The following is a 25736-nucleotide window of genomic DNA, read 5'->3' as shown; positions in this document are numbered from 1 at the left end:
TCTTTCTGTGCTTTCCTGAATTCCAGTTTCTTACTTTACTTATATACAACAGATAAACCTTTTCCCAATCAAGGGTACCCTCTTTCCCCCAAGTTCTTTATTATAACAAATATACCCCTTCCTTTAAAAAAAAAGCTTATAAATTTATAAATTTATATTTTTATTATAAAGTTCAACTAAGCACTTTCCCTACCCCACGCCTATCAATAATGCCAGAAATGATGTGTGTTTAGTCATAAAAATTAGGTTAAAAACTCATAATTATTTCAATAAATACAGAGGAAGTCTTTAACTTATATATTTATTTAAAAGAATAACAGAGGACAAAGAAGGGGCCTTTTTAATATCAAAACATATGTTTAAAATAAGCAGTTAAGCCTTTAATAGTCCTAGTTAACTTTGGGATAAAGCAAGGATAACATTTCTTTCTGTTATTATTTTACATAGTTCCAAAATGTTATCACTATCAATAGAGTCAAGAACAAAAGGAAAATATAAACACTAGCAAATAGCAAATAGCAAAATTGTTCTTGTTTGTATATGGCATGTTGATACACTTGAAAAGTTCCAAAGAATCAACAAAAGTATTTGAAAATGATTAATAGTTACAGAAAGCTTACAGGATACAAAAATAAATCCATAAATGTAAGAAGCAAAAAAAAAAAAAAAAATCAAAACCCTAGGAATTGACATGCACTATTAAATAGTTACTATGAACCTGCCAATATAATGAGCTCTAGTAATATAAATACACGTTACCTGAGTTCCAGAGCCCATTGCTATGGCACTCTCTTGCTTGATGGAGATCAGTGCCCTGGGGAGAACACAAATTGGGGGTGAGCTTTCCCCAAGCTGATCCTTCTGGTATGCTTAGAGCATTGATCTTCACCAATCAGGAAAGTCATATACCAAAGGACTTTAGGACTTGGATTACATTCATAGGTAAGATGATGCTCATCCTTAGGGGCATTATATTCTGAGGAGATTCAGTACCACCTGGGAAGGAATGCAGATCAACACTATTGGATAGCAACTTTGTCCACCAAAAGTGGTAAATTGAATTTTATTATTGTTCTTCAGGCAAAAAGTGGAGGATGTATTGGAGAGTATGTGGTAATAGGAGAAATGGTAAGACACCTGTTCTGATTTGGCTCTAGTATTTTGGCAGGTGACTAAATGGCATGAAGCATGATCTGGGACCTATCAGCAGACTCAAGACTTGGACTGAAATTTTGTGCTAGCATCAAGCTCTATACCTTGAGTGGGTAGCTAGGCTTCTTTGATGCATCATCTCCTGCAGTGTCCCCAAACTCCTGATCATTCTGGCCTTGGCCTGATTACCTTGCTGAAACATTTGCTGGGATCGTTGAGTCTTTTGAATTAATCTTCTGAAACAAGCTAGCTAGAGATCTATTGCCTTTAATCCCTTTTTAACTGGTATAGTCTTTTTTTGGAATGAAGAACTCAGTGATAATTCTGAAAACTCAGTGGAGTTTTTGAAACTTAGCTCCATATGCACTTTTCTTAAGAATCATGAGGTGTTTCTCAGAGGAGCTAGACTTGGCTGAAAAGTTTCACATCACTATCTTTACTGGAAGTTAAAGAAAAAAATCATGGTGATTGGTAACTTCCTACTATATATTGGCATTAATGAGTAATCAAAAGTATGCTTCCTAGAGATTACAATGGCGCTCTTCTAGATAATTTTTAAACAAGACAAGCAGTAGATCTTTCCTCCATTTTATAGGTAAATATTTAAAAAAACAAAAAGGAGTTAAGAAGAAAGAAGGCAATAGATTAAGGTTTGGGGTTTTTTCTTCCTGTTCTCTACTGGTAAAATTTTCTTATTACTAATTGCACCAAAAATGAGTTCTATTTCCTTTGTACTCTAGATTTATTAATTTTATGTTAAGGTATAGATTTGTCTATAAAGATATACATTTCTAGTAGCAGCTGTGTTATACACTGACACTTTTATTGTTTTTCCTAAGGCCAACTATGTATACTTTAGATTTATGACATATATTCTCTACTTAGACTTCTGGCCTCTTCATTTAACTATTCAGTGTCTTCTTGCCACTTACTTTTTACAGCTAAGACTTGTATTTATTGTAATTATAATAGTGACATGAACAAATATAAATGTTTCCTGTCAAATACTCTGAGACACAATGGACAGGCAACATAGTATAATGGATAGAGGCTCAGACATAGAGTCAAGAAGACCTGTCTTCAAGTTTGAATTAGATAATCAAAGACAAGTCATTCATTCTCTCATGGCCCCCAGCCAAATTCCTAATAAAGTAAGTTATAGGTATGTTTCCAACACTAATAAACTTATAAATATAAACCAAAAAGAAATAATCATTTTTTAAAATTAATAATAATTAATTTGTTTTTTTAAATCCTTTTTTACTTCTTTGTCAGTGGGGAAGCTATTTTGAATCAAGATTCATGGATCATAACTTTACCTATTTAAAGATTATGTATGTATGTTTGTACATATGTAGATGTATCTAAATATAAAAAATAACTATCCTTAATTCTTCTATAGATCCACACTTTCCATACGTTTATACATATGTGACTATACATTACATGTTACACATGCTACATATATATGAGTATACACACACATATATATGCATATATATGTACTTGTACATGTATGTGATGAAGAGAATAAATATTTCCTTACATGGATTTTAATGTTTTCTATAGATGTCCCCACTGGGTATGAAAAAGTGGGCACACTAATTAATGTTCTTTTAGTGGGGTTGTAAATTGGTCTAGCCATTCTGGAAAGCAATTTCCAAAGTATGCTCCCAAATTCAGTAAAATATCCATATCCTTGGAACTAGCCACACTATTAAATCTATACTTTTAAAGAGATCAAAGAAACAGAAAGGGAGTCTAAATGTACAAACATTTGAGGAGTTATTACTGTAGTAGAAACTCAGAGACAGTCAACATGTAGGGGAATGACTATTTTATCACATGTGGATGCAATAAAATACTATTGTATTATAAAAGGAAGGGGAAAGGGAATATTTGTATTGTGCTATGTTCCTTACAAATATCTAACTTGATGGTCACAAAAACTCTGTGAGGTATATACTATTATTATCCCCATTTTATAGTTGTGGAAATTGAGGCTGAGTGACTTGCCAAGAATTGTTGTGCAGCTAATATGTGACTAAGGCTAAATTTGAACTTGGGTCTCCCTGACCCAGTATTCTGTTCACTGTGCCAGCAGCTGACTCATAAAAAAATAATGAAATGGATAGCTCCAGAGGAAACTAGGAAGATTTTCATAGAATACAGAGTGAAGGGAAGAATACTGATAACAATTTATATAATGACTACAACACTGAAAAGATAAATAGCTTTAGATTCTTTAAAACTCTGATCAGTGCAATGATAAACCATAGTTCCAGAGGATCAAAGATAAGGATTCCATCTTTTGCTAGAAATGTGTAGATTTAAAAATAAAAATGAGAGATGTATTTTTAGAAATTACCACTGAGAGAATTTGTTTAACTGGACTATGAATATTTGTTTTAAGGATTTTTTTTCCAGTTGGATAACGAAGAATAGGAGGTACATGATAAATGCTTATAAAAAATAATTTCTAAATGGAGAGAGACTACAATTCTCCTTTCTAACCATATTTCAAAACATCTCAGATATGCTACATTTAGGTTAATATCCTAAATTTTAATATTACAATCTTTTATATGCCAGGTGCCCATTGCTTTTCATACCTATTTCATGTTCTGCCTCAAAACTTGAAAATATCCTTGAATATTGTTTCCCTCATCACTCTTTGTTTTATTTGTTTTTCATCATTCTGAAAATTACAGCATATATGACTATATCATACAATTATATTCAAAATCCTGTTCTTATTGTCCCATGAGTTTATTCTCCCATGACATATTGGAGGTCCCTTGAAGCAAAGACTGCATTTTGCTTTTGTTATAACTAGTGAAGGAAAGAACAGAGTAGAAACTCAACACATAGCTATTGGTGGACATTTTGTATTAGTTTCATAACCTGCTCTTTCTTCTTAGCAGGAGCACCAAATAATTATCTCTTAAAAAGAAGAAGAAAGAAAAGAAAAAAAGGCTTGATTTCCTTCTTTACTTTGTTAATGAGAAGTTCTACAGAGGTTAGGATAGTGTTAATTCTTTCTTAAATTGGCATCATTTTTATGGACCCTTGTGTTTCTCAGAGAATAAGAACTCATCATTTTTTTTTTCTTTTTGGTGCTGGAAAGGGGATTTTTGATTGTGCAAAATACAAGCATTGAAAGTTACCTCATCAAAAGAAACGAACAAAAGTGAGCTGAGCAGACCACCGTTGCACAACATGGTTTCACCAGCCTGAGTCATGGGGTCTTATCATGATACAGGTGGATTTATGAGTGCAATTTGTTATAAACTGAGAAGAGAATATACAACCAAAATGACAAGATAAGTTTTACTGCACAGCAACTGCTACCATGGACACCAGGGCCAAGCAACCACCCACAGGATAAATATAGCAAAGAGTTTAGAGGAGGGAAAATAAATCTCAGTTTTGTACATCTCTTTTTAATAAAACAATATGGTCTTCAGGAATATGAAAAGCTTCTTTTATTATGTTTTTAGGGAAATCTATTTGTTTCTTCATATCCTTACAAAATGTGACCACTGTCAATGTTATCACCATTGTCATCACAGATTTAGAGCTGAAAGAGATCATGGGAACTGTCCAGTCCAATCCCCTCCTCTTACAGAAGAGGAAACACTTTCAATAGATTTTATTAAGGTCATTTCAGATAGTAAGTGGCAGAGATGGAGTGCAGATTAGATGTTCTGGTTCAAAATTTAGAGTTGTTTCCACTTTTGTACAGACCTTTCCATGAACTCAGGTATAATTAAGCCCAGTCTTCTTGCTATCCCCTGCACATGACGTTCTCTTCTGATTCCATGCCTTTTCATTTCATTCATGGAATACCCTCCTCTCTTTCCCACTCAGTTTTCTAGTCTCAATAAAACAAATTAAAAAAACAATAACCACCCTCATCTTCTATAAGAAGTCTTTCCAGATCCCCTTTATGGGGGATTATCTCCAATTTAGTTTGTATTTATTTTGAATACAAGTAGGGGTTTTTAATCTAATCTCCCCCATTCAATTTTGAACTCCTTGAAGGAAAAAGTTGGGGTTTTTTGTTGTCTGTTTGCATTTCTCTTTATCCCCAGGGTTAAGTACAGTTCCTAGCCTGGACTAGTCACTTAAGAAATGTGAGTTGATTTCTCTTAATATTTCCATTTCATTTTTGGTGATTAGGTACTACTGGATGTCCAGTAAAGAGATGGCATAAAAAGAATGTATCAAACTCAGATAAAATCAGTTGTTGTTTTTTTTTTTCTTAAATGACCATAGAGAGTATGGGACCAGATGATACATTATATCACATGATTTAGCAATAGAGAATTAAATTTATAAAGGGTTATCGTCGCCATTAGGTATTTTATAACAAAGCTCCACCAGTCATTTTTCATGTCACTTTATCTTAGCACTATACAAATGGATCTGTGATCCAATCAGTTTGATTGGTCCCTCTAACAATGCAGATCACAAATCACCTGTGCCTGCCTAATCCTATATAATAGTTATTCATGTCCCACACTTTCTTCAGATCTAACTAATCTATTGAAAATCTGAAAACATAAAGGCACCAGTGAAACACTGAGATGGTTCACATATCAATCCTTCTCTTTGCCACAAACTAATCCATCATTTCTTCACCTTATATTTTCCTGGTCACTTCTTCTAAGTCTATTAATTAAACATTGATTAAGTGCTTATTATGTGCCAGGCATGGTACTTAATGCCTGGCACATAAAATACACATAAAAATACACCAAACGAGACAGTCTCTGCCTTCATAAAACTTAGATTCTAAAGGAGGGAAACAATCTATTCAAAGAAAGTGAAGCAGACAAGATGTCATAATTTGGAGAAGGTTTCCTGAGTGTCATTGGGGTCTGATTGTGGGCAAGCTAAAGCAAAAGCAGATTTGAATGAAAGTGAAACTTTCTTTTCAAATGAGATTAGTGTATTTAATATAAATGAAAAAAAAATCACTATTATCACTTTAAATAAATAACATTCTATTACCTTACCTCTAGCCTTTTTTACTCTCAATACAACCTTCTTTTTTATTAAACTTCCTAATGCACATATTTGGTTATGTTACTCATTTACTCAAAATTTTCCAGGGCTTCCTTTTAATCTGCTGAATGGAGTATAAACTTCTTAGTTTAGCCCTCTGTGTCCTTCGTATGCTCATCATACTGTACCATACATAATCTTGTTTGACCTTATCTTTCACCATCATACTCTTATGAGTACATCATGCTCCAAAAACCAAATTGGAATTTTAATTATCCATTGCTAAACTTCCAATCAGAAAGATTGAGGCCAGATTCAGACAACTTAGCTGTGTGATTTTAGGCTGGGTACTTAAGTTTTCTTTGCCTTGGTTTCTTCATCTATAAAATTATAATAATAAGAATACCTACCACTAAGGATTGTTTGGAGGATCAGATGAGATTATACTTGTAGTCTTAAACCCAGCACTTGGCACATAGTAGCATTATATGAATGCTAGTTAGCTATCATTATTATCATATCACTCTTGTCTCAGTTTCCTCATCTAAAACTAGGGAGGGGAAAGTAATATTATGCTATCTATAATTTTTCCAAATATAAATCTATTATATATCCCTTAGTATCCCACCTATTCCTTCTTTTTCCCATTCTTTACCTATTCTCTCTACCTAGAAAGCACAGAGGGCAGTATAAACAATTGTACAGATATTCATCTAGATTCCAGCTTCTTAAATTTTAGATTGCAACCCAATATGGGGTCATGTAACTGAATATGAGGGTAACAAAATTATATTTTATTATCAGTAAATGTTTGATTTGTATACCTATTTATATATCTATATGCCTAGGATCGCATAAAATTTTTCAGGTGAAAAGGGGTTACAAGTTGAAAAAGTTTAAGAAGCCCTGATCTAGAGGAGATGGCATTGGTATTAGGAAAGACTGGCTCACACCTATCTACTTTAGTTTATTTTCATTTCTTAGTGCCCCATAATAATAACAATAAACATAATAGATAAACATGTATATAGCACTTGCCATATGCCAGTCACTCTGCTAAGAACTCTAGGATTATTATCTCCTTTGATCCTTATATCAACCTTAGGAGGTAGATGATGTGATTTTCTCCATTTTCAGATTAAAAAAAAACTGAAACAAAGGTTAATGAGTTGCCCAGAAAGACACTTCTAATAAGTGTCTGAGGCTGGATTTGAAACTGACTCTTTTGGATTCCAGGTTGGGTACTGTATCCACTGACCCAACAGATAATTATAGACAACTCTATAATGCTATATGTTGTTGAAAAGCCAACCTATACAGGAGTGGTCTAATCTTAGAGTCCTTTATACCAATGAAATCACTGGCCTAGCTCCCATCTTTAAACTGATTTATAAAAGTAAAAGATAATTCCTACAATAATTTATTCCCAGAGAGTAATTTTTTTCCCTTTGGGAGAATCTTTGCGTGTGTTGTCAGCAACAGAAACTGTCAAATGAAAAGAATTTTATTATATGATAACTGACCATTATCTCTCCCCTGTGATTATAAGACAGGTATCAGTGTGAAAATAAGCTGTGATTATTGCCAGAATCATCACTGGTAATGTTTTGGTGACTCAGAGGAATCTGACAATAACTCACACTGGGTCTAATTGGTTAAATATATTGTAATAATCTATTGTAGCAAGAAAAAAAAAATCCCCATCATATGAAGATTGTCTGGAAAAGTCACCTTCTGAATTGACCTTCAGTCTCTAGGGATAGCCAATTAGTCTATGTGGATCCATTTCAGTTACTGAACTAACTTTACTCTTGGGTTCCATAGCTTCCACATGCGTCTTATTTAATTTGTAAAAACCAAAGCCTTGTTTACTAACTTTTCTCCTCCCCTTCACTACACCAGCAATGTCCTCCACACTAACAACTACTAATAAGTTCCATTGTCATATTAGTCGTTGCTATTGTTATTATTCCTTATTCAAAGAGCAGAATTCTGGCCTGTTAGCCAATATTTAGGGGCATGTTTTCATGGCTCTATCCTTGAATGTTTTATGAAGATCATTTTTGACAAAGTTTTCCTGGGTTTGCACATCAATTCTTGCTTGAGGGCTAAATTTGACATATTAATATTAGCAATATGATTATATATGTGTTTAAAGGCTTACAGAACAAGAAGATGGCCACTCGGTTAATATAGTCAGTCATTGCATTGCTTCTCTCTATGGTAACTATAAAAACAGTTTTTTTATGATATTCCTAATGATTTTTGGTTGGGATTCAATATAATTACCTGAGACTATCCTCTGTATAGTTACTACAAAGATGCAACCCCCCCAAAAAAAAACCCTCACTTATTTCCCAGAGTGGATTTCAATTCCAAAGACTTAAAGGCAAGAAGAGCCAACTAGAGGATCCAAACAATACCCAGAGGAGGATTGAAGTGCCCTTGTAGTGGTCATGATGACTTTTATATCTTCGGTCAGTATCTGAAATATGAGCCAGTCCTGTTAGTTCCTGCACAACATCTCTTATAAACCACCCCTTGTCTCCTCTGACACTGCAACAACTCAGGCCTTTATCAGCTCAGCCCATATATAATGTATATAAATGTTTGCATGTTGTCTCCCGCATTGGATATGATCTCCTTGAGAACAGACACCTTCCTCTGCCCCTTTCTTTCTATTCCCAGGAATTAGCACAGTGCCTAGGATGTACACTAAGATAAAGGAATTTTTATTCACATTTTACTAATAAAGAAATCAAGGCTTAGGAAGATTATGATTACATATCTAGAAAGTGTCAGAGTCAATCTACTATAAAAGGAAATGTCAAAACATTCCAGTATCTTGGTCAAGAAAATCCCATAGACAGCATTGCTATGTTATGACCCACAGGATCACTTAGAGTTGGATACAATTAAATAGCAACAACAACAACATATGTGTATACATATACATTTAGTCATTTTTCACTGTCATTTGTCTGACTTGTGACCCCCATTGAGGATTTTTTCTAGCACATTTTGCAGATGAAGAAATTGAGGTAAACAGGGTTAAGTTACTTGCCTAGGTTTATATAGTTATTAAGTCTCAGAGGCCACATTTGAACTCAAGAAGATGAGTTTTCCTGTCTCCATTCCTGGCACTCTATATACTGCAGAACCCACATGTATCATATATGTGTGTATATGTAGTATACATGTGTGTGCATACCTTCATGCATTATATTATACACACACATATATATCTGCACATATAAATCAATTTATATGTTTCTGTGTATACATTTGTGCATGCACAAATACACAAAATATTGACAATTTGGTTTGGTTCAGATCAGATATATTAAGTGGCCCCCCCAAAAAAAAATCAGTTAAAAAACCATGACCGTGCAAGTTAAGAGGTGAAAGGGATCTCAGAGTCAGTCAAGTTCTATCTTGTCTGAAGAAGATTCCGTCTAGAGGGTGTCTGATAAGTGATCATCCTATTTCTGAAAATGAGGAGTATCTCACTACTTCCCAAGACAGGCCATTCCATTTTGAATAATTCTAACAGTTAAAGACTTTTTTTTCCTCCTTATATTTACATATACACAATAGTATATAAGGAAGTATTTATTATTGAAATGAGTCCATTATTTTTATTTGTGAAAAAGACTATGCAACTGTCATAAAAAATAATTTGAGTATTCAAAGTGGAATGGACTAACTTGAAAAGTAATGAATTCCTCTTCTTTTTAAAGAGCCAGATCATATAATCATTTATCAGGCACATCATGGACAGAATTCTTTTTTTGTTGATGAATTTGATGCAAGAGCCTCCAAGGTCCCTTCTCACTCAGACTTTCTGTGATTCTATGATACTAACATATTTGAACTCCAATTTTATTTGTGCATATCCTATATTGGAAGCAAACCATTAGAAATAAAAGAGTTGCAAGAATTCCTTCTATGGGCAACAAATTTCTCTTTCTGTCTGCTTCCCTAGAAACAGATATCAAGCCCTCAGTACCAGAATTATTCCTGATCCTTAATCCCTTGGTCCAATTTAGTTTGGGGGTTGGAAGGTGTGGAGAGAATCAGGGCTCCAAAATCCACATATAGGTTTTCTGACTCATTTAAGTTTGGAAATAAATGCCATTTTATATTTGAAAGTATAATTAAATGTCTAAGAAGATGATGAGAATGGCCTTTCTCCCTTTTTCCCCTTTTCATTACCTTTATAGAACAAACCATAAAAATGGCACTTTTGAGATTGGGCAGAAATGGATGGACTATAATTTGCATCTAGCCTAGTTGATCACATGAGCCATTTTTAGAGTTTCTTCTCCTTGTCTACAAATCAATTCCTAACACCATGCCATTCTCCACAAAAACAAGAATACACACTATTACTTTAGTTCTATTTATTAGCCGATCAAATCTTATTGGGTGCAGCAGTGAGACATTTAATTTTAGGATTTTGTATTAACTGTGCATCTTTCCTCTGTCTAAACATGTCGCTATACTGGCTTTTCTTCTGAATATAAATGTCCTCCCTGGCCATTCTGAAGGATGTGCTTTACTGCACTGTTTCATTAAACTGCTGCGTTATCAGGTAATTGTTTAAACATAATGCCATAGCACTATCAAAAGGAAAGGTGAACTAATGGCATTTGCAAATGTCAGGGATTATCTTAACACTTTTATTATAGTTTATAAAAAGTAGGTTCAGGGCATTTCATGGCAATTATTTCCACAGAAATTGGTTATTTAAATAAATTGCTAATTATCTGGATATGACAGTATTGAAAATGCTACTAATGAGTTGTTTGATAAGTGTAGCTTATGGTGGCCACCTACAGGTAGAAGATAGAAAGAACATATAGATTAATTAAGTGTGAAAACATGTGAATGCCATATTTCAATTTTCATTAGATCATCATGAATGTTTGCTATTTGGATTAATATTCCATAATAAGATATCAAAAGCTTGTAATATAACTCAGATTACATAAATTTCTTATTCCAAAATAGATTTGATTCTAGTAAAATTATATATTTTTTTCTTATCTTACAAACCAACTTATTTCTTTCTGAATTATCACAATATTTGACCACTGAAACTTTATTTTAATTTTTATTAACATTTTAATTTTATGCTATTTATGTTTTTATTCATTTTGTGATTGTTTTCCAGCTATTTTAATAAACTAAACCTCCTGGAAATCTTCAGTAAGATAGAAAGCAATCAATTTAATGTGACAAAATCACCAGATTTTAGAGTTGGAAAAGAACATAGTGTTTTTATAATATAAACCCATAACCTTCCCAAAAAGACCAATAAATCATAAAGTTTGGAGAGTTTGGGGTTAATCTATGCAATGGGTAAAGCCTTTCTATAATATTCTTGACATGATCATGAAGTATTTACTTGAATATTTTCAGTGAAAAAGAACTAGCTTGGGCTTTCAAAAACAGTTCAATCCATCATTATGCTTGTAATTACTATTTTCTTATACAAATTTCCATGCTTAATTATTTTCTGAATGAAAAAAAGAATAAAATGGTTCCCTCATCTATATGGCAGTCATATAGCTATGTGAGGATTGCTTTTGTCATCCTTCTGCTTATTCTTCAGACTGAATAATCCAATTCTGCAATCATTCCTTGTATTAGTACAATTTTAAAACCATACTTGTCTAGACAGACTTCAATTCATTAATATATATTTAAAATGTTTCATCCAAAGTTGAACATAATTTTTATTGTTGTTTAATCGTGTCCAACTATTTGTGAGTTGGGGTTGGAGAAGTTTGTTAATTCCTTCTCCAATTCATTTTACAGATGAGAAAACTGAGGTTAAACACGGTTAAGTAACTCACCCAGAATCACCCAGCTAGTAAGTGCTTGAGGCCAGATTTTAACTCAGGAAGATGAGTTTTCAGAGTCCAAGTTTGGTAGTTATCTACTGTACTACCGAGCACTTCAGTTGAACATAATACTCAATATCTGTTGTAATCCATGGATTACAGTAGAATAATTCCTGGGACCTAGACAGTTTCATATTGCTGAATGAAAGGGATGGAAAATGATGGAACATGGAACTCCACTGGAAGGATTATCCACATTGATGGGCTTAGAGATCCATCAAGATACTAAAGAGTGTACAACATATTAAGGTGTTGGTGAGGTTGAGAACACTTAGAAATTTTCATTTAACTGTGGGTAGATCTAATGTGAAATCTATCTAATTGCCAATGAATGGATATACTCCTAGAAGTGAACTACATAAATATTGACACTTTTACCATAAAATTTTCACATAAGGAAATCACAGAGAAATAAATGGAAAGATAAATTTCCCAGAAAAAGGAAGCATAGGAGCTGGCATGATTAGTTTCAAAATTCATTTGAAGGCAACAAGGAAAAGCATGCTATGGGAAACTTCATTACTTTATAGAGATCACAATGAACATAAGAAACATACCATCAAGAGAATGGAGTCTGATGTGATAACATTGATATTGTAGCCGAGGATGGAGACAGAGAAATTCCATGAAAAGTTTGGTGAAATGTTCCAAATGTAATCAAGATAATGCTTTGCTATTTAGTGACTTCAGAGTTGTCCCAAGATGAGAGAGAAAACATTGAGTAAGAAAACATATGATCTAAAATCAAATTTTTCTAGCCTTTTTCTTACATTGTTATGAGTTCTTTCTTCAAAATGAGCTGGAAGGAACTATACTTAATGAGCAAAGAATGATTTCATTAAAAACAAACCAAAAAACTCTACATCAATTCTACTTACAGAAAACAACTGGTTATAGAAGTGAAAGTTGTTTCAGTCAAAAGTCAATATCAAATTAAAGCCAAAAAAGTGTAAGTATGTGAAAACATTATATGTATTTATCATAGTACCAGTTCAATCTGTTGAAATATACTATAGGAACCTAGTAATGGAGTAGATAGTGCTGGACCAGAAGTGAAGAAAACTCACCTTCTTGAGTTCAAATTTGTCCTCACATTTAGTCCCACATTTTCTCATCATCAGCAAAAAGAAATTATCAGCCTTTTAGAAGAATCACTCAAAGCAACCATTTTCAATTTTGAATAACTTTGTTAGAAACATTTCCCCAAATCAAGCCAAAATCAAGATCTTCTATCCATTAATCTGAGATCTATCCTATGGGACAAACAAAACAAGTTCAACAATTCAGAATAATTCTGGGCTGGGAAAAACACAACTTTAGAAGAGTTCTAAGATTGATTTTCAAGCTCACAAATAGAAAAAATTCTTAAAACTTTGAAAAATTTCATATAATATAACTTTTATGGGAAGAAATAAAATAATGAAATAATTTATGAAAACTGTTTTAGAAACTTTTACATCCTATAAAATAAAATTCTATCTATTATCATTATTAATTTTACATTCATATTATGGACTCAAACCTCCAAAATATGTTGTTAAACGTAGTTGTTTTAGCATTATGTGCAGACTTTACAAGGGTTTTAACCTTTGCTTGATTGATTTTCCTTATTACTTACTTTTTTGTTACTCTAGTATAGAATCTGTCATTAACATGCATTTAATGTGGTTTTATAAGCATACTGTTTGCAACATACTTTGCCAATCATGGAAAAGGCATCATAGGATTGTGATAATGAAAACAGATGTCTGTTTATATTCATCACTTAAAGTTTGTGAAACGTCTTACATGCATTATCTCCTTTGAGTCTCAATAAACAACCCTGTTTGAGAGATATAGCAGATATTATCCCATTTTACAGAAAATTATACTGAAGCTCAGAAAAATTATTACTTAGTCACAGTATCATAAATAGCAAATATCAAGGAAAGGATTGTAATTCATATCTCTTGACACAAAGTCAAATACTCTTCCAACTCTGGCATATTCAAATGGAAAACAACAACAACAATAATAGATAGCTTTTATTTAATGCTTTAAATTTTACAGAACAATTTATACATAATACTCATTCAATCCTCATAGCAACTCTGGGAGTTAACTCATTATTAATACCATTAATCAACTAATTAGCACTATTAATTAATGCTATTGACCCCATTTTGTTAACTCCATTTGCAGTTGAGGAAACTAAAGTCAATAAGTTTAAAAAATTCACCCAGGATCACATGGCTAGTAAGTTTCTGAAGCCAGCATAGAGTTCAGGTTTCCCCAACTCTAACTCTAGTATTCTATTATCCATACAATTCAGTCCCTTCATTTTGGAAGAGGGAAAAGTGTGATTTTTATTTATTTATTGATTTTTATTTATCAGATGGACTTTTGAAAATCTAAGTTCCATGATTTGAATTTGTTCCTCTTAAACAACAGATCTGCATTTGGGGCTATTGCCCTGTAATGCTTCTCTAAGTTAGTTTGACCTGATTAGGTTAATGAGATATAGACAATTGAAAAGATCAAGAATATTACACATGGGTGTTTGTTTGTTTTGTTTTTCTATAGAAATTTAATTTTAAAAATTATTTGGCTTGAAATCCCATCTGTGCCATTAACAGTGTTTCTACAAGTTAGACACAATTTCCTCAGTTACAAAATGGGAGTAGGTACCTCACAGGCTCAATTGAGATAATACAAGTGAAGTGTTGTGTGAATCACTTATTATTAACATAAATACCTCATAATCCTCCCTTTTTTACATTTAGTATGTCCTTCTTAAATAGACTCTCCTAAGCAAATGAAAAACTGAATCTGATTTCCCCAAGCAAAGGTTCACATAACCATGGAAATTCAGAGCTCTCTATCATTCTCTGACAGAATATCTTCACAATATAGTGGGAAGTTCCCCCTTTTTTTCCCATTTTTCCTTCTGTTAAGATTATAAACTCCTGGCTATATCCTTAAAACAAGTAGCATCTTTCCCCAATTTAGCCTGAACATTATAAATCTTATTTTAAAATTCAAGATGTCTTAAACAGACATATAGTTTAGAGAGAATATGTCTTCCCTCAAACATAGTTTAAAAATTCAATTAAATTCAACAGATCACCGATTATATACAAAATAATCACTCAAAGGGAAATTGAGATAAATACATTATGCAAAAGAAGTCAAGTCCTCAATGCTATCAGAAATATATATGATCTCTATAGAAGACAAACTGGTCACTATGTTAAACTGAGGGATAAATAATAGACAGCTCATTCCAGAGGCATCTTTTTTATCTCAGGAAAATATGAGAAGAACATGTAGTCTGTCTATAAGACCAGTGATATATTTATAGGAGTACTCAGACAAGAATGGCATAGGATGGGTCAATACAATTTTTTTTTTTTTGTGTGTGTGTGTGTGTGGTAAAAATAAACCAAATTTTCCCTGTGGCCTCAGGCAGCTAGTGACATAGAGAGAATGCTGAATTTGGAGTTAAGAAGACCTAAATTCAAATCCTACCTCAAAACACTTATTAGCTGTAGTTCAAAGCATGTCATTTAATCTCTCTCTGTCTCAATTTGCTGACCTGTAGAATGAGAATAAAAATGGCACCCATCTCACAGATTCCTTGTCAGGACCATGTTCTTTGCATACTTTAAGATACTATAAACATATTAGGTTTTGTTATTATTATCTCATGCTTGTTTTAATTAAAATTGAAAGCCATAACCAATATGAAGCACTTTGAGATCATAAAATGTGATCTAAATGTGAGCTGATATTGTTATTATTGCTTATTATAATCAGTGTATGAAAAGGCATCCTCTAAAGAGTCTTGATTCCAACATAGTTATCGGTATAATAGCTCTTTCTCTTAAATTATTTGTTTGCTTTGTTAAAATATACATATTTTGCATTTAATTTGGAGCTCCCTTTAATATTGTATTCTAGTCACCTAAATCTTAGAAATTTCTGGTTTATTACCATTTACATTTTCTTCTCTGTAACATTAAATCTACAATAGAACAGTTATATATTCCACAGTTCACATTCTAATGAATTTATTATCCACTTAATTCATTGTTTTATAATTAATGTAAGCAAATTAAAATGACATTTTCCTTTTGTATACACAGTGAACACAAGTGAGGATTATAACCCAATTTCTGTTTTATTGCCAGCTATAGCTATTACCAGGGAGTTTATTGTGGACTTAGTTCTAGCAATTAATTGTACAATAGTAGCAGTCCTAAGAGTCAAATGATATGGCCAAAATAAATAGAACTAAACCTCAATTATTCAGACTTCTAGTTACCCAAAATTGGCTTGTATTCCACATTAACTATTGTGTCCGTTAAAAGCTCCTCTTATATATGAACATTTAGTCATAGAAGATAATAGTCTACTTCCCTTTCACTATTACTATTAGATTTGGAGTTTTTTTCTTTAATAAAAACTGCGATCATTCTTATGTAATGTTTAGTAATTAGAGCTTTTGATTCCTAGGTAACTAGATTCTTAGAAGCACTGATATCTTTTCTGTGGCTTTTTATCTTAGAAATTTAGTAAAATGTTCCTATCCCAAATTTGAAACTGCTGGATAAGAAGTGTTAAATGATAAAAAGAAACAAGGAAAGCACAGGGACATTTCTGAAGGCTATAAATTATTACAGAATGAAAATCACTATCATACTCACCATTACCATCCAAAGGAATTTATCACATCAACATACAAATGCCATCATTCAGAATGCTGCTTTAATTTCTAAAGGATCTGTGAATCTATGTATGTATGGATACTTAACCCCGCCCCAAATATCACAACTCCTCTGCCCTTTAGGAAAAGCCTTCTTAGCATTTGCTAATACATAAACAAATTAAATTACTCAAATTTTTCATTCCTTTATTCATCCAAAGAGTACTTATTAACTTTGGTAATATAAAGATAAAATGAAATAGTTCCAGTCTTAAAGTAGCTCATGTTCTTTCTGATTTAGATATTGGCATTAAATATTACATACAGACATAGCTGAAGAAAATGTCATTATGTTGATGATAATGGAATGTTAAAATGTAATCATGCCCTTAATTTTTTTTAATTGGAACAATATAGTTTCCTGAGAAAACAATTTCTGGAATTATGAAATTTTAAAAAACATTCTAAAATAGCTTTATATGACACAAACCAATTAAAACATTATCTGCAGTTTATCAAAGAAGAACTGTGAATTCAGGGGTCAGCTTTTCATTTTGGGCTGCATGCTTGTAGGGCAGGCAGCTTAGAGACAGCCAAATTTCTGATTGGTTGGTCATTTTCTCTTGCCTGCCTAGGACAGACAAAGCTAGCACAAACCAGCATGCCTAGCAATCATCAAATAGAAGAAACAAAAATTCCAAGTCTATTCCCTTTCAAACCATAGATTTTGTTATGGTATGTGGGCTCAGGAATATTCTGATTTTTCCTGAAGGATACCACATTCAGGTATTAAGTGTATATAATTGGATATTATCATTCTGATTTAATCTGGCACAACAGAAACGTGCCTTAAATTACTTTGTTATGTTACCTATGGTTAGATTTTACTAATATAAACTTTTATTTTATTTTTTCTTGAAATAATTGAGTCAAAATTCATATCCCATTAGTCTATCAAATATATTCCCGCCTTACTTTTCTATTCAAAACCAATTATGTTATTTCGAGAATCGTTGTTTTTGTGTGTCTTGATGGCTTTAAAAACATAAGCATATGCCACCCATTATTTATGTATTTTAATTGATAGTACAGCCCAGGTCATTATTGGTTAATATATTTCATGTTAGCCAGAAGTTTAGTTTCTTTGTTGGACATTTCACTTTTTTCCCTTTCTTTCCTCTCACTTTGCCCTGAAATGCATTTCAAATATAACAATTTAGGCAGATACTTTTCTATACCTTCAATTCCTTTCCAGAAACCCTTCATGGTAGATGAAAGTCATTTTCAAAACCCATTACATAACAAAGCTAAGAACAGGTAGACTAAATTTCACATTAAATCAACTGAGTTCTAAAGAAATCCAATGAAATGGGGTTTATAATGGAAATAAAAACAGAATTTACTATTGCACCACGACAATAGATCCCATTATTTCATTTTTAAACCACATTTTCTCCAAGAATGTAATTACTCTTAATGTAAGGAAAGATACCTTTATTGCTGTGAAAGTTTTTTTTTCCCCTTTTTCATTACATGAACTGAAAAAGTTTTAGAAAAGGAAGAAAACCATGTAACAGAAAATGTCTTATTGGCTTAATTGAACATCTTCAAATGACATTTAGAGTATACTGGTGTTATTTTTTTTAAACACCTGTGTAATACTATTGCCCTTTCAAGAAAACTGGTTAAATTTTCAAAGCTGTGTTCGGGGATTTTTCCATTTGATGTCCATTAATATCAATTGGAATATGCGGCCAAATCCCTGTGTACCACTTTGAAATTTTATCCCTTAGTGTTAATGATAGTCTTCTAATAGTGCAGTTAGAAATAAATTATTAAACTCCTTAGCTCATATTTTCTTTATTCTCTGGGGCTAGCTAAATAAGAAAAAAAATCCCAATACTCTTTTGTTATAATAAAGCACATATTTATTTAAGTAAGCCTCTTCTTATATGGGTTGACGATGTCAGTAATAATAAGCATAAATCACTAAATGTCTTCGGAATACTTAAATTGTAGGTTTGGTTTAAAACAATATCCTTTCCATTTATGTATTTTCTACCCTAGGATTTTAAATGTCCTTTATTTAATGTTCTTCTACCCTCTGTTTACCAAGTTAAATTGGTTGATGCTTCTGTATGCTTGAAATAATAAGAAAAAGAAAAGAAAGCACTTGCAGATATTTGGGGAGAAAAAGTCTCATAATTGAGGCTTAAATGCCATTTTGGTCCCATTTAATGACTTGGATCTTAAAACATCAAATTGAGAATATGATGATGAAAGTATGGAATTCCTCATCTAAAAAAAATGGAATGTTAATACTGCTTTATTTAGTTGTTTCAGTCTTGTCCATCTCTTCACGACCCCATTTGGGATTTTCTTTGAAAAGACATTGAAGAACTTTATCATTTCCTTATCCAATTCATTTTACAGGTAAGGTGCTGAGGCAAACTGGGTTAAATGAGTTGTCCAAACTCACACGGCTATTAAGTGTCTGAGGCCATTTTTGAACTCAGGAAGAGGAGTATTCTTGACTCCAGGTCTGGCACTCTATTCACTGTATCATCCAGCTGGCATTAATACTCTACTTGAATCAAAAATTTTATATTGGAAAGATACATTGTAAGCCTTACATATTTTAAATTCATAGCATCTTTGATCTCATTCATATAAATATATCCTCCAATTGTGCAAATCCTTCTAGCTTTTGTCTATGTTTTCCCATAAATTCTCCACAGGAGATCACCCAATATACCTCCAGATATCTTTATATCAAATAGGTACCAGTGCATTACATGGATTATTCATTTGTTCTTTCTTATTTTCTCTGCATCACTGAATCAATTGCCTTTTTCTGTTACATATCTCTATGATAACTATTCTGCATTTTGTAAATAGTTAATTTTTGTAATTTTCTGCAAGTAATTGTACATATCTAGTAGGTGACCCTTGGTGATTCATAATTTGGATTTGTAGGAAACTCATATTACATGACTGAATGACCTATAATACTATCAACAGAATATTGATGTTGAACATTTTTTTCAAGAACTTTATTGTTATTGAAAGTATAATGTTATTTTTCAAATCCAATCTTCCTTTTATTCAGTCCTTGGCCCAGATTTTATTCACTTGCCATGCTTATCCAAGATATATATATATATATACTGATGGACCAATCCTATCAGTTGTCTCTTTATCCTATTGCCATAATACTGAATATAGGCTTTTTTGCACAGTTGGCTTTTCCTGCATGGATAGTTAGGATAAATGGTTTTGAATGATCATGAATGTCCTTTAGGAAACTCTTTAATTCTGATGCAGTCAGGCCAATATAATCCATAATCAGTAAATCAACAAGCATCTATTAGGAATGTAGAAAATATGAAGCATTAAACTAGAACAAAGACAAAAATTGAACAGGTCATCTTCAAGGAACTTATATTCCATCATTTGCAGACCTTTGCCATTTATAGGAGCCCTGTCCCTCATTTAGATTGTCTTCTGGACATGCATTGTAACAGAGCCATATGTTTTTAGTGAATATTTTATGACTCTGATTGGTTTTTCCTCTATCATTTCATTATTTTGTTAGACAATGCTATTCTAAATCTCTTCCCATGTTCCTCTATAATACTTCAAATCAGTTTGTATTATAAATTTTTTTCTGATCTCTGCTAAAGGTAAAATCTTTAATCGCCGAGTTGTTTTCTTGACTCTTTTGGCCTTCTTATTACAGTAGCAAATGCTTTACATTGGCTACATTCCCATTTTAGAAAATATTACCTGTTGATTCTATTCAGCTATCAATTATCTATTTTTAAATGATCTATTTAAATATGTCAGATTGGAATCATCTCAACTACATATCATGCCTCTTATTTTATGGTTTCAAATTTATATTGATTGAAATATTGATTTAATAAGTCAATGGTCTTGCTAATTTCACATATCTGATTCAGAAATCACTCTTATTGTTTCAGTTCTGTTACCTTTAAGTTTCCTCTAATTCTTCATAATCCCATTTGGACTTTTCTTGGCAAAGATACTGGAATGATTTACCATTTCTTTCTCCAGCTAATTTTACATATGAAGCCAATATGGTTAAAATGACTTGCTCATTTAGTTGTTTGTATGTGAGATCAAGATTTGGACTCAGGAAAATTCATCTTCCTGACTCCAGGTCTGGTGTTCTATCCATTTGGCCACCTAGCCATCCTTCCTTTATTGTTATTTTCTTAATGTAACTACACCTGACCAGTCATTTCCTGCCTAGGAAGATAAAATCAGTTGGTGTTTTTTTGTTTTTGTTTTTGTTTTTGAAACTCACCTTGTTCACTGTTTCCTTATTTTCTTCTTGAAAAAGTATTCCTGACAAAAAAGTAAGGCTTCTGTGTAGCACATAAGCTTTTAGCTTATTTCATTTCTTATTTCTGTGCCAAGTTTTCCAAAATATTTCTTGCTATTTTTCCTATATTCACCTTTACATTGAATTATTTGAGTGCTATAATTTAGTGTTATCAAATGTAAGTTATTATTCATGATTATTTCTGAGTAATAAATGCTGGGTTGCTGAAATGGCTTTTGCATTTCTTGCAGCCAACATACACTAATAGCATTTTAAGATATTATCTTTATACTAAGTACAAAAATAAGGAACATAAAACTTCCATTTCAGCTGAGTAGATTAATAGAAGATAAAAGAACTAATTTTAAAGTGAATTCTGTGTCCATCACAGTCATGCACACAGTGGGAAGACACAAAAAATATTGATAATAGTGATAGTGGTCATCAATGGAGATGGTTAAAAAGTATAAAACGTATGCATTTAATTATAACACCAATATGTTTTCTCATCTGTACAAGAAGCTCCAATTTGAATACCTTAGCTTATTGAATTGGATAATTTAAACAATTTTAATTTTAATTAGATATCTCAATAAAGATCTGTGGCTTATTGGAGTAAATTAATATCAAGTACTTGCCATATGTACCTTATAACCTATGTTTCCCCTCATTATAAAATAACATATTTAGAAAATGAAATAATTCTTTGGAGGCCAGAAACTCTTTGCTGTACTAATGAGTATTCATGATGATTTGAAAAAAAAAGTTTATTTTTATTCAGGTTCTTTTAATCACTCTTTGGGATTGATTAAATAAATGCATTGCCTGGCTTTGCCACATGCTAACTGTGTGATGGGCAAGTTACTTAGTGCCCCTTTGCAACTGGAGAAATTTATAAATTATATCAATTTGCCAGCCTTCATTATTTGAAGGCATTGTCACACCAGCAGTTCCCTCTCTTGATGAAATCAAAGATCTCATTTTTTTTTCAAAAGATAAAGTAGAATGAATACTTGGTTTAGAACAAGGAGAGATTTAATTCTGAATAAGTCATGCTTCTGAAACAATAGAGGTCAAATCTCAAACACATTGCTTAATTTCTCAGAGCCCTAGTTTCCTTATCTACTTCCTCAGTCAACAAGCATTTATTAAGCATCTACTATGAGCACTGTGTTAAGCACTGAAGATACCTTCACTGTCAACCTTATCGGATTGTGGTAGGACCAAAGGAGCTAATGTCAGTGAAACACTTGCTAGAACTTGGAGATGCAGCATTTAGCTTACATAATTTAACTCAACTTCCTTAATATAAGAAAATGAGATAAGACCCACTCTCTTTAATCAGACTATGAGAAATAGATGTAAAAAGCAATATGGAATATGTAAGTCCATCAGCACCTTGTTTGTTTGCACAATCTCTATTCACACCAGCTGCCTTATACTTTGTGGAAACATAACAGAGCTGTGTGTCTATTTATGTACTGTATGTAATTGTTTTCTTTTTCTAAATCTGCTGTTCCTTGTTCTTTTTTAAACAGATGCTTAAATGTTCCATCCAATTTCTTACACATTACTATATCTCAAATGCAAGAGGGAAATGTTTCAAGCTGCAGTTTTGGGGTTATTACACCCACTTGCATAACACTTCTCCATGCAATAATAATAGCGTCAGCTTCGTTAAAAATAGATCCACATCCATTTACAAATTAACATACTTGGAAACATAGGAATATTCAGATAATATGCATATATATGTATGTTTTAAATACAGATAACCCACATTTGAATTTTGTCTAGTACAACACTGCCATCACATGATAATCATCTTTAAGCAATATGTAAAAATGCTCACTCTACTAACCCTTGGTTATTCCTCCTTCCTATAGGGACTGCAGTCAGACCTATAGCCTTAAGAGCTGTAACAGCCATCGCCCGAGACTTGCCTGGATTTCCCATTTTAGCCACTGGGGGAATTGACTCAGCTGAAAGTGGTCTGCAGTTTCTGCACAGTGGAGCTTCTGTTTTACAGGTAAAGTCACTGAGTTTTATTGATAGTGGTCTTGTTATTTTTAAGACTGATTCAATGACAATAATTTCAGCTGTGTGAAACCAAATGGCTTTGCTGAGCAAGTGGCAGGGCTCAAGGTGCTAAGTGATGAACATAGGTTTTTAAGAAATACAACTCCTATTATGGAGGCTTATAAAATTGAAGGGGATACCAAGAAGGGTGCATAAATCATTAGTGGGATATGTTGAAAAAGGAGGAATGAAACAAAAGAAAATTATGAAAGTGGTATGATTATGATAAAAGCAATAACTATAATGTCAAGAATAAGGAGGCAATAGATTTCCTATACTTTGACCTGTTAGCTCATATAGGATCACAGATATCTTCATCATGATCTAGTATTTGTCTAATGCTTGAAAATTTTCAAAAGCTTTACAAATATTATCTTATTTTATCCTCACAAAAACACTGAGATGAGGAAATTAAAGAAAATTCAGAAGTTTCTATTCCAATCCCTTTATTCTACAGATAGGGAAACTGAGACTCAAGGCCATTTAGTGACTTATAAAATGTTGTTTGTTTTATTTAGTTCTTGGCTCTGCATTTTAAAAAATCAAAGTAGTTGAAAGGGGTAAGAAAAAAAAGGAAAATTTTGTGCCACAGGAGGCTTTGTTGAAGGAACTGGAGGGATCTAACCTGTAGAAGAGAGCATTGCAGGAAAAATAATAGCTATTTTTAAGTAAATGATGAGCTCTAAGGCATAAATTAGTAATGTGGTTGAACCCTATACAAATTTGTTATTTCAGTAATTTTTTGCTTCTTACTAAGTCAGCCAGTACATATTTATTAAACACCCACCATGTGTTGAATATGGTGCTAATCACTGAGGATATAAATGTTGAAAGTTAAAAGAGAGAGTCCCTATCATCAAGGAGTTTACTTTCTAATAGGGAGAAACTAGTATAGGTACTTATACCATATTCAAGAATCAGTGGAGATATATAGAAGTCTTCTGAATATATCATGGTGGTGTCTTATAATTATGAATCTTAGAACATATTGAAAGATGAATTAGTGAATGGCTGTATTGAATACAGGGATCCTGGTTCAGAGACCATCATGATAGTCTATGTCAGAAGGAATGGTAACCTGACCTTGTATTGCTGCAGCAGAATCAAAAGAAGAGGAAATGGATATAAGAGATATTGCAGAGGCCAAATCAATGACTAGCAATTTGGACAGTGAGGAAAAGACAAAGATAGTTCTAAGGTAATGAATTGAGGATGACCAGGAGAATAGTGGTACAATCAATAGAACAATAGATGTAGAGGATAGTTGTCTTGTGCAGAAAGGTGATATTTTAATTTTTTTTAACTTTTTGAGTTTCTGATATTTTTCAGACAACCATAAAATACACAAAGTAAAATGGTTGGCTCTTTTTGAGGGGTATCTTCAAGAGGTAAATAATTTGGATTCAAAATTTTAGGTTTAAAATTTCCCTTGGGTTTGCAGTAACAATGTTTATAGGGTCCTTTTTAAAAATTCCCATAATTAATAACTCCAAAGTTCCAATATTGTACGTGAAGTTTGTCTTTTAAAGGACATTAGAGCAGTTTCTCTTATCTAGAGTTAAAATAGATCATTTTTTTCTTCCACTATGTAATTTCCTAGTTCCCAGATTTAATGAGTGTTTAATTTACACATTTAAGAGCAATATGCTAGTATATAGGTAAAAATAGCAATTCTATAATCATGAAGTGATATATGAGAAAATATGATTTTAGCATATAGTCAATAAAGTTCTAATTATCTGTGTCAAATATTACATTATTTTAAATTATTTTAATGGAAGGTTACTTTCAAGAAGGTTTTAATTTTTGAAAGGCCTCTTGATCCCAGTGTGACACATGCTGTTTATAAGCAAATAGGAGGAATTAAATGGACACCTGCTAGGCCCTTTGAATGATTATACTCTCTCTACTAGGTATAAAGATTAATACCCAAATCCAAAGGACATTAATTGAAATAAGAGTCTAATCTTTTTTAGAAGATGTGTTTTTCACCTTGACAGAGGAAAAAAAAGCAATAAGCCTCTATGGCAATTATATAATGGAAGAAAACTAGCCCCAGATTAACCCATATAAATATGTAGATAATTCTTTTGAAGAACTTTATATCTGAGACAGATATCTCTTCATGGGTCATCTACTTCATCCTCCAGCAGAAATTAATTGGTTAAATAATAATTAATATTCAGCTAGCTCTTTCAGATTTGTTGACACTTTAATAATAGTTTCCCATTTGTACCTCATCACAATCCAATGGGATAGAGACTGCCAGTTTTATCCCTGTTGGCTGAAGGAACCAAAGATTAGAGAGTCACACAGTTGACAAGTGTCAAAAACAGGATCGAAAAACATATTTTCTGATTCAAGTCATCATTTGATCTACTATACCATATTGTTTACTCCAATTATTTGGCTTAATAGATCCTCTCTCAGGAAATTCTTTACAATATATTCTGAGAGGTAGTCTCACATAGTGAATAAAAAGCCTTCCTTGCAGACCAGAAGACCAGGCTTCATGTCTTGCCTGTGATTCACCCTAGGTAGTTGATAACAATCA

The 25736-nt window shown here is 32.5% G+C and overlaps 1 protein-coding gene across 1 annotated transcript in view; it reads left to right on the top strand.

The window, feature by feature from the left end:
* DPYD (dihydropyrimidine dehydrogenase) overlaps nucleotides 1-25736 on the top strand; it is a 956758-nt gene that overhangs the window by 749280 nt on the left and 181742 nt on the right. The window contains exon 19 of the mRNA XM_074262758.1: nucleotides 22990-23132. Coding sequence (XP_074118859.1) covers nucleotides 22990-23132 — 143 coding nt within the window. The remainder of the gene's footprint in view (nucleotides 1-22989; nucleotides 23133-25736) is intronic.

This window comes from Sminthopsis crassicaudata, chromosome 4, assembly GCF_048593235.1.
Source record: "Sminthopsis crassicaudata isolate SCR6 chromosome 4, ASM4859323v1, whole genome shotgun sequence".
Taxonomy (NCBI): Eukaryota; Metazoa; Chordata; class Mammalia; order Dasyuromorphia; family Dasyuridae; genus Sminthopsis; species Sminthopsis crassicaudata.
This window is presented reverse-complemented; position numbering and strand designations above follow the sequence as displayed.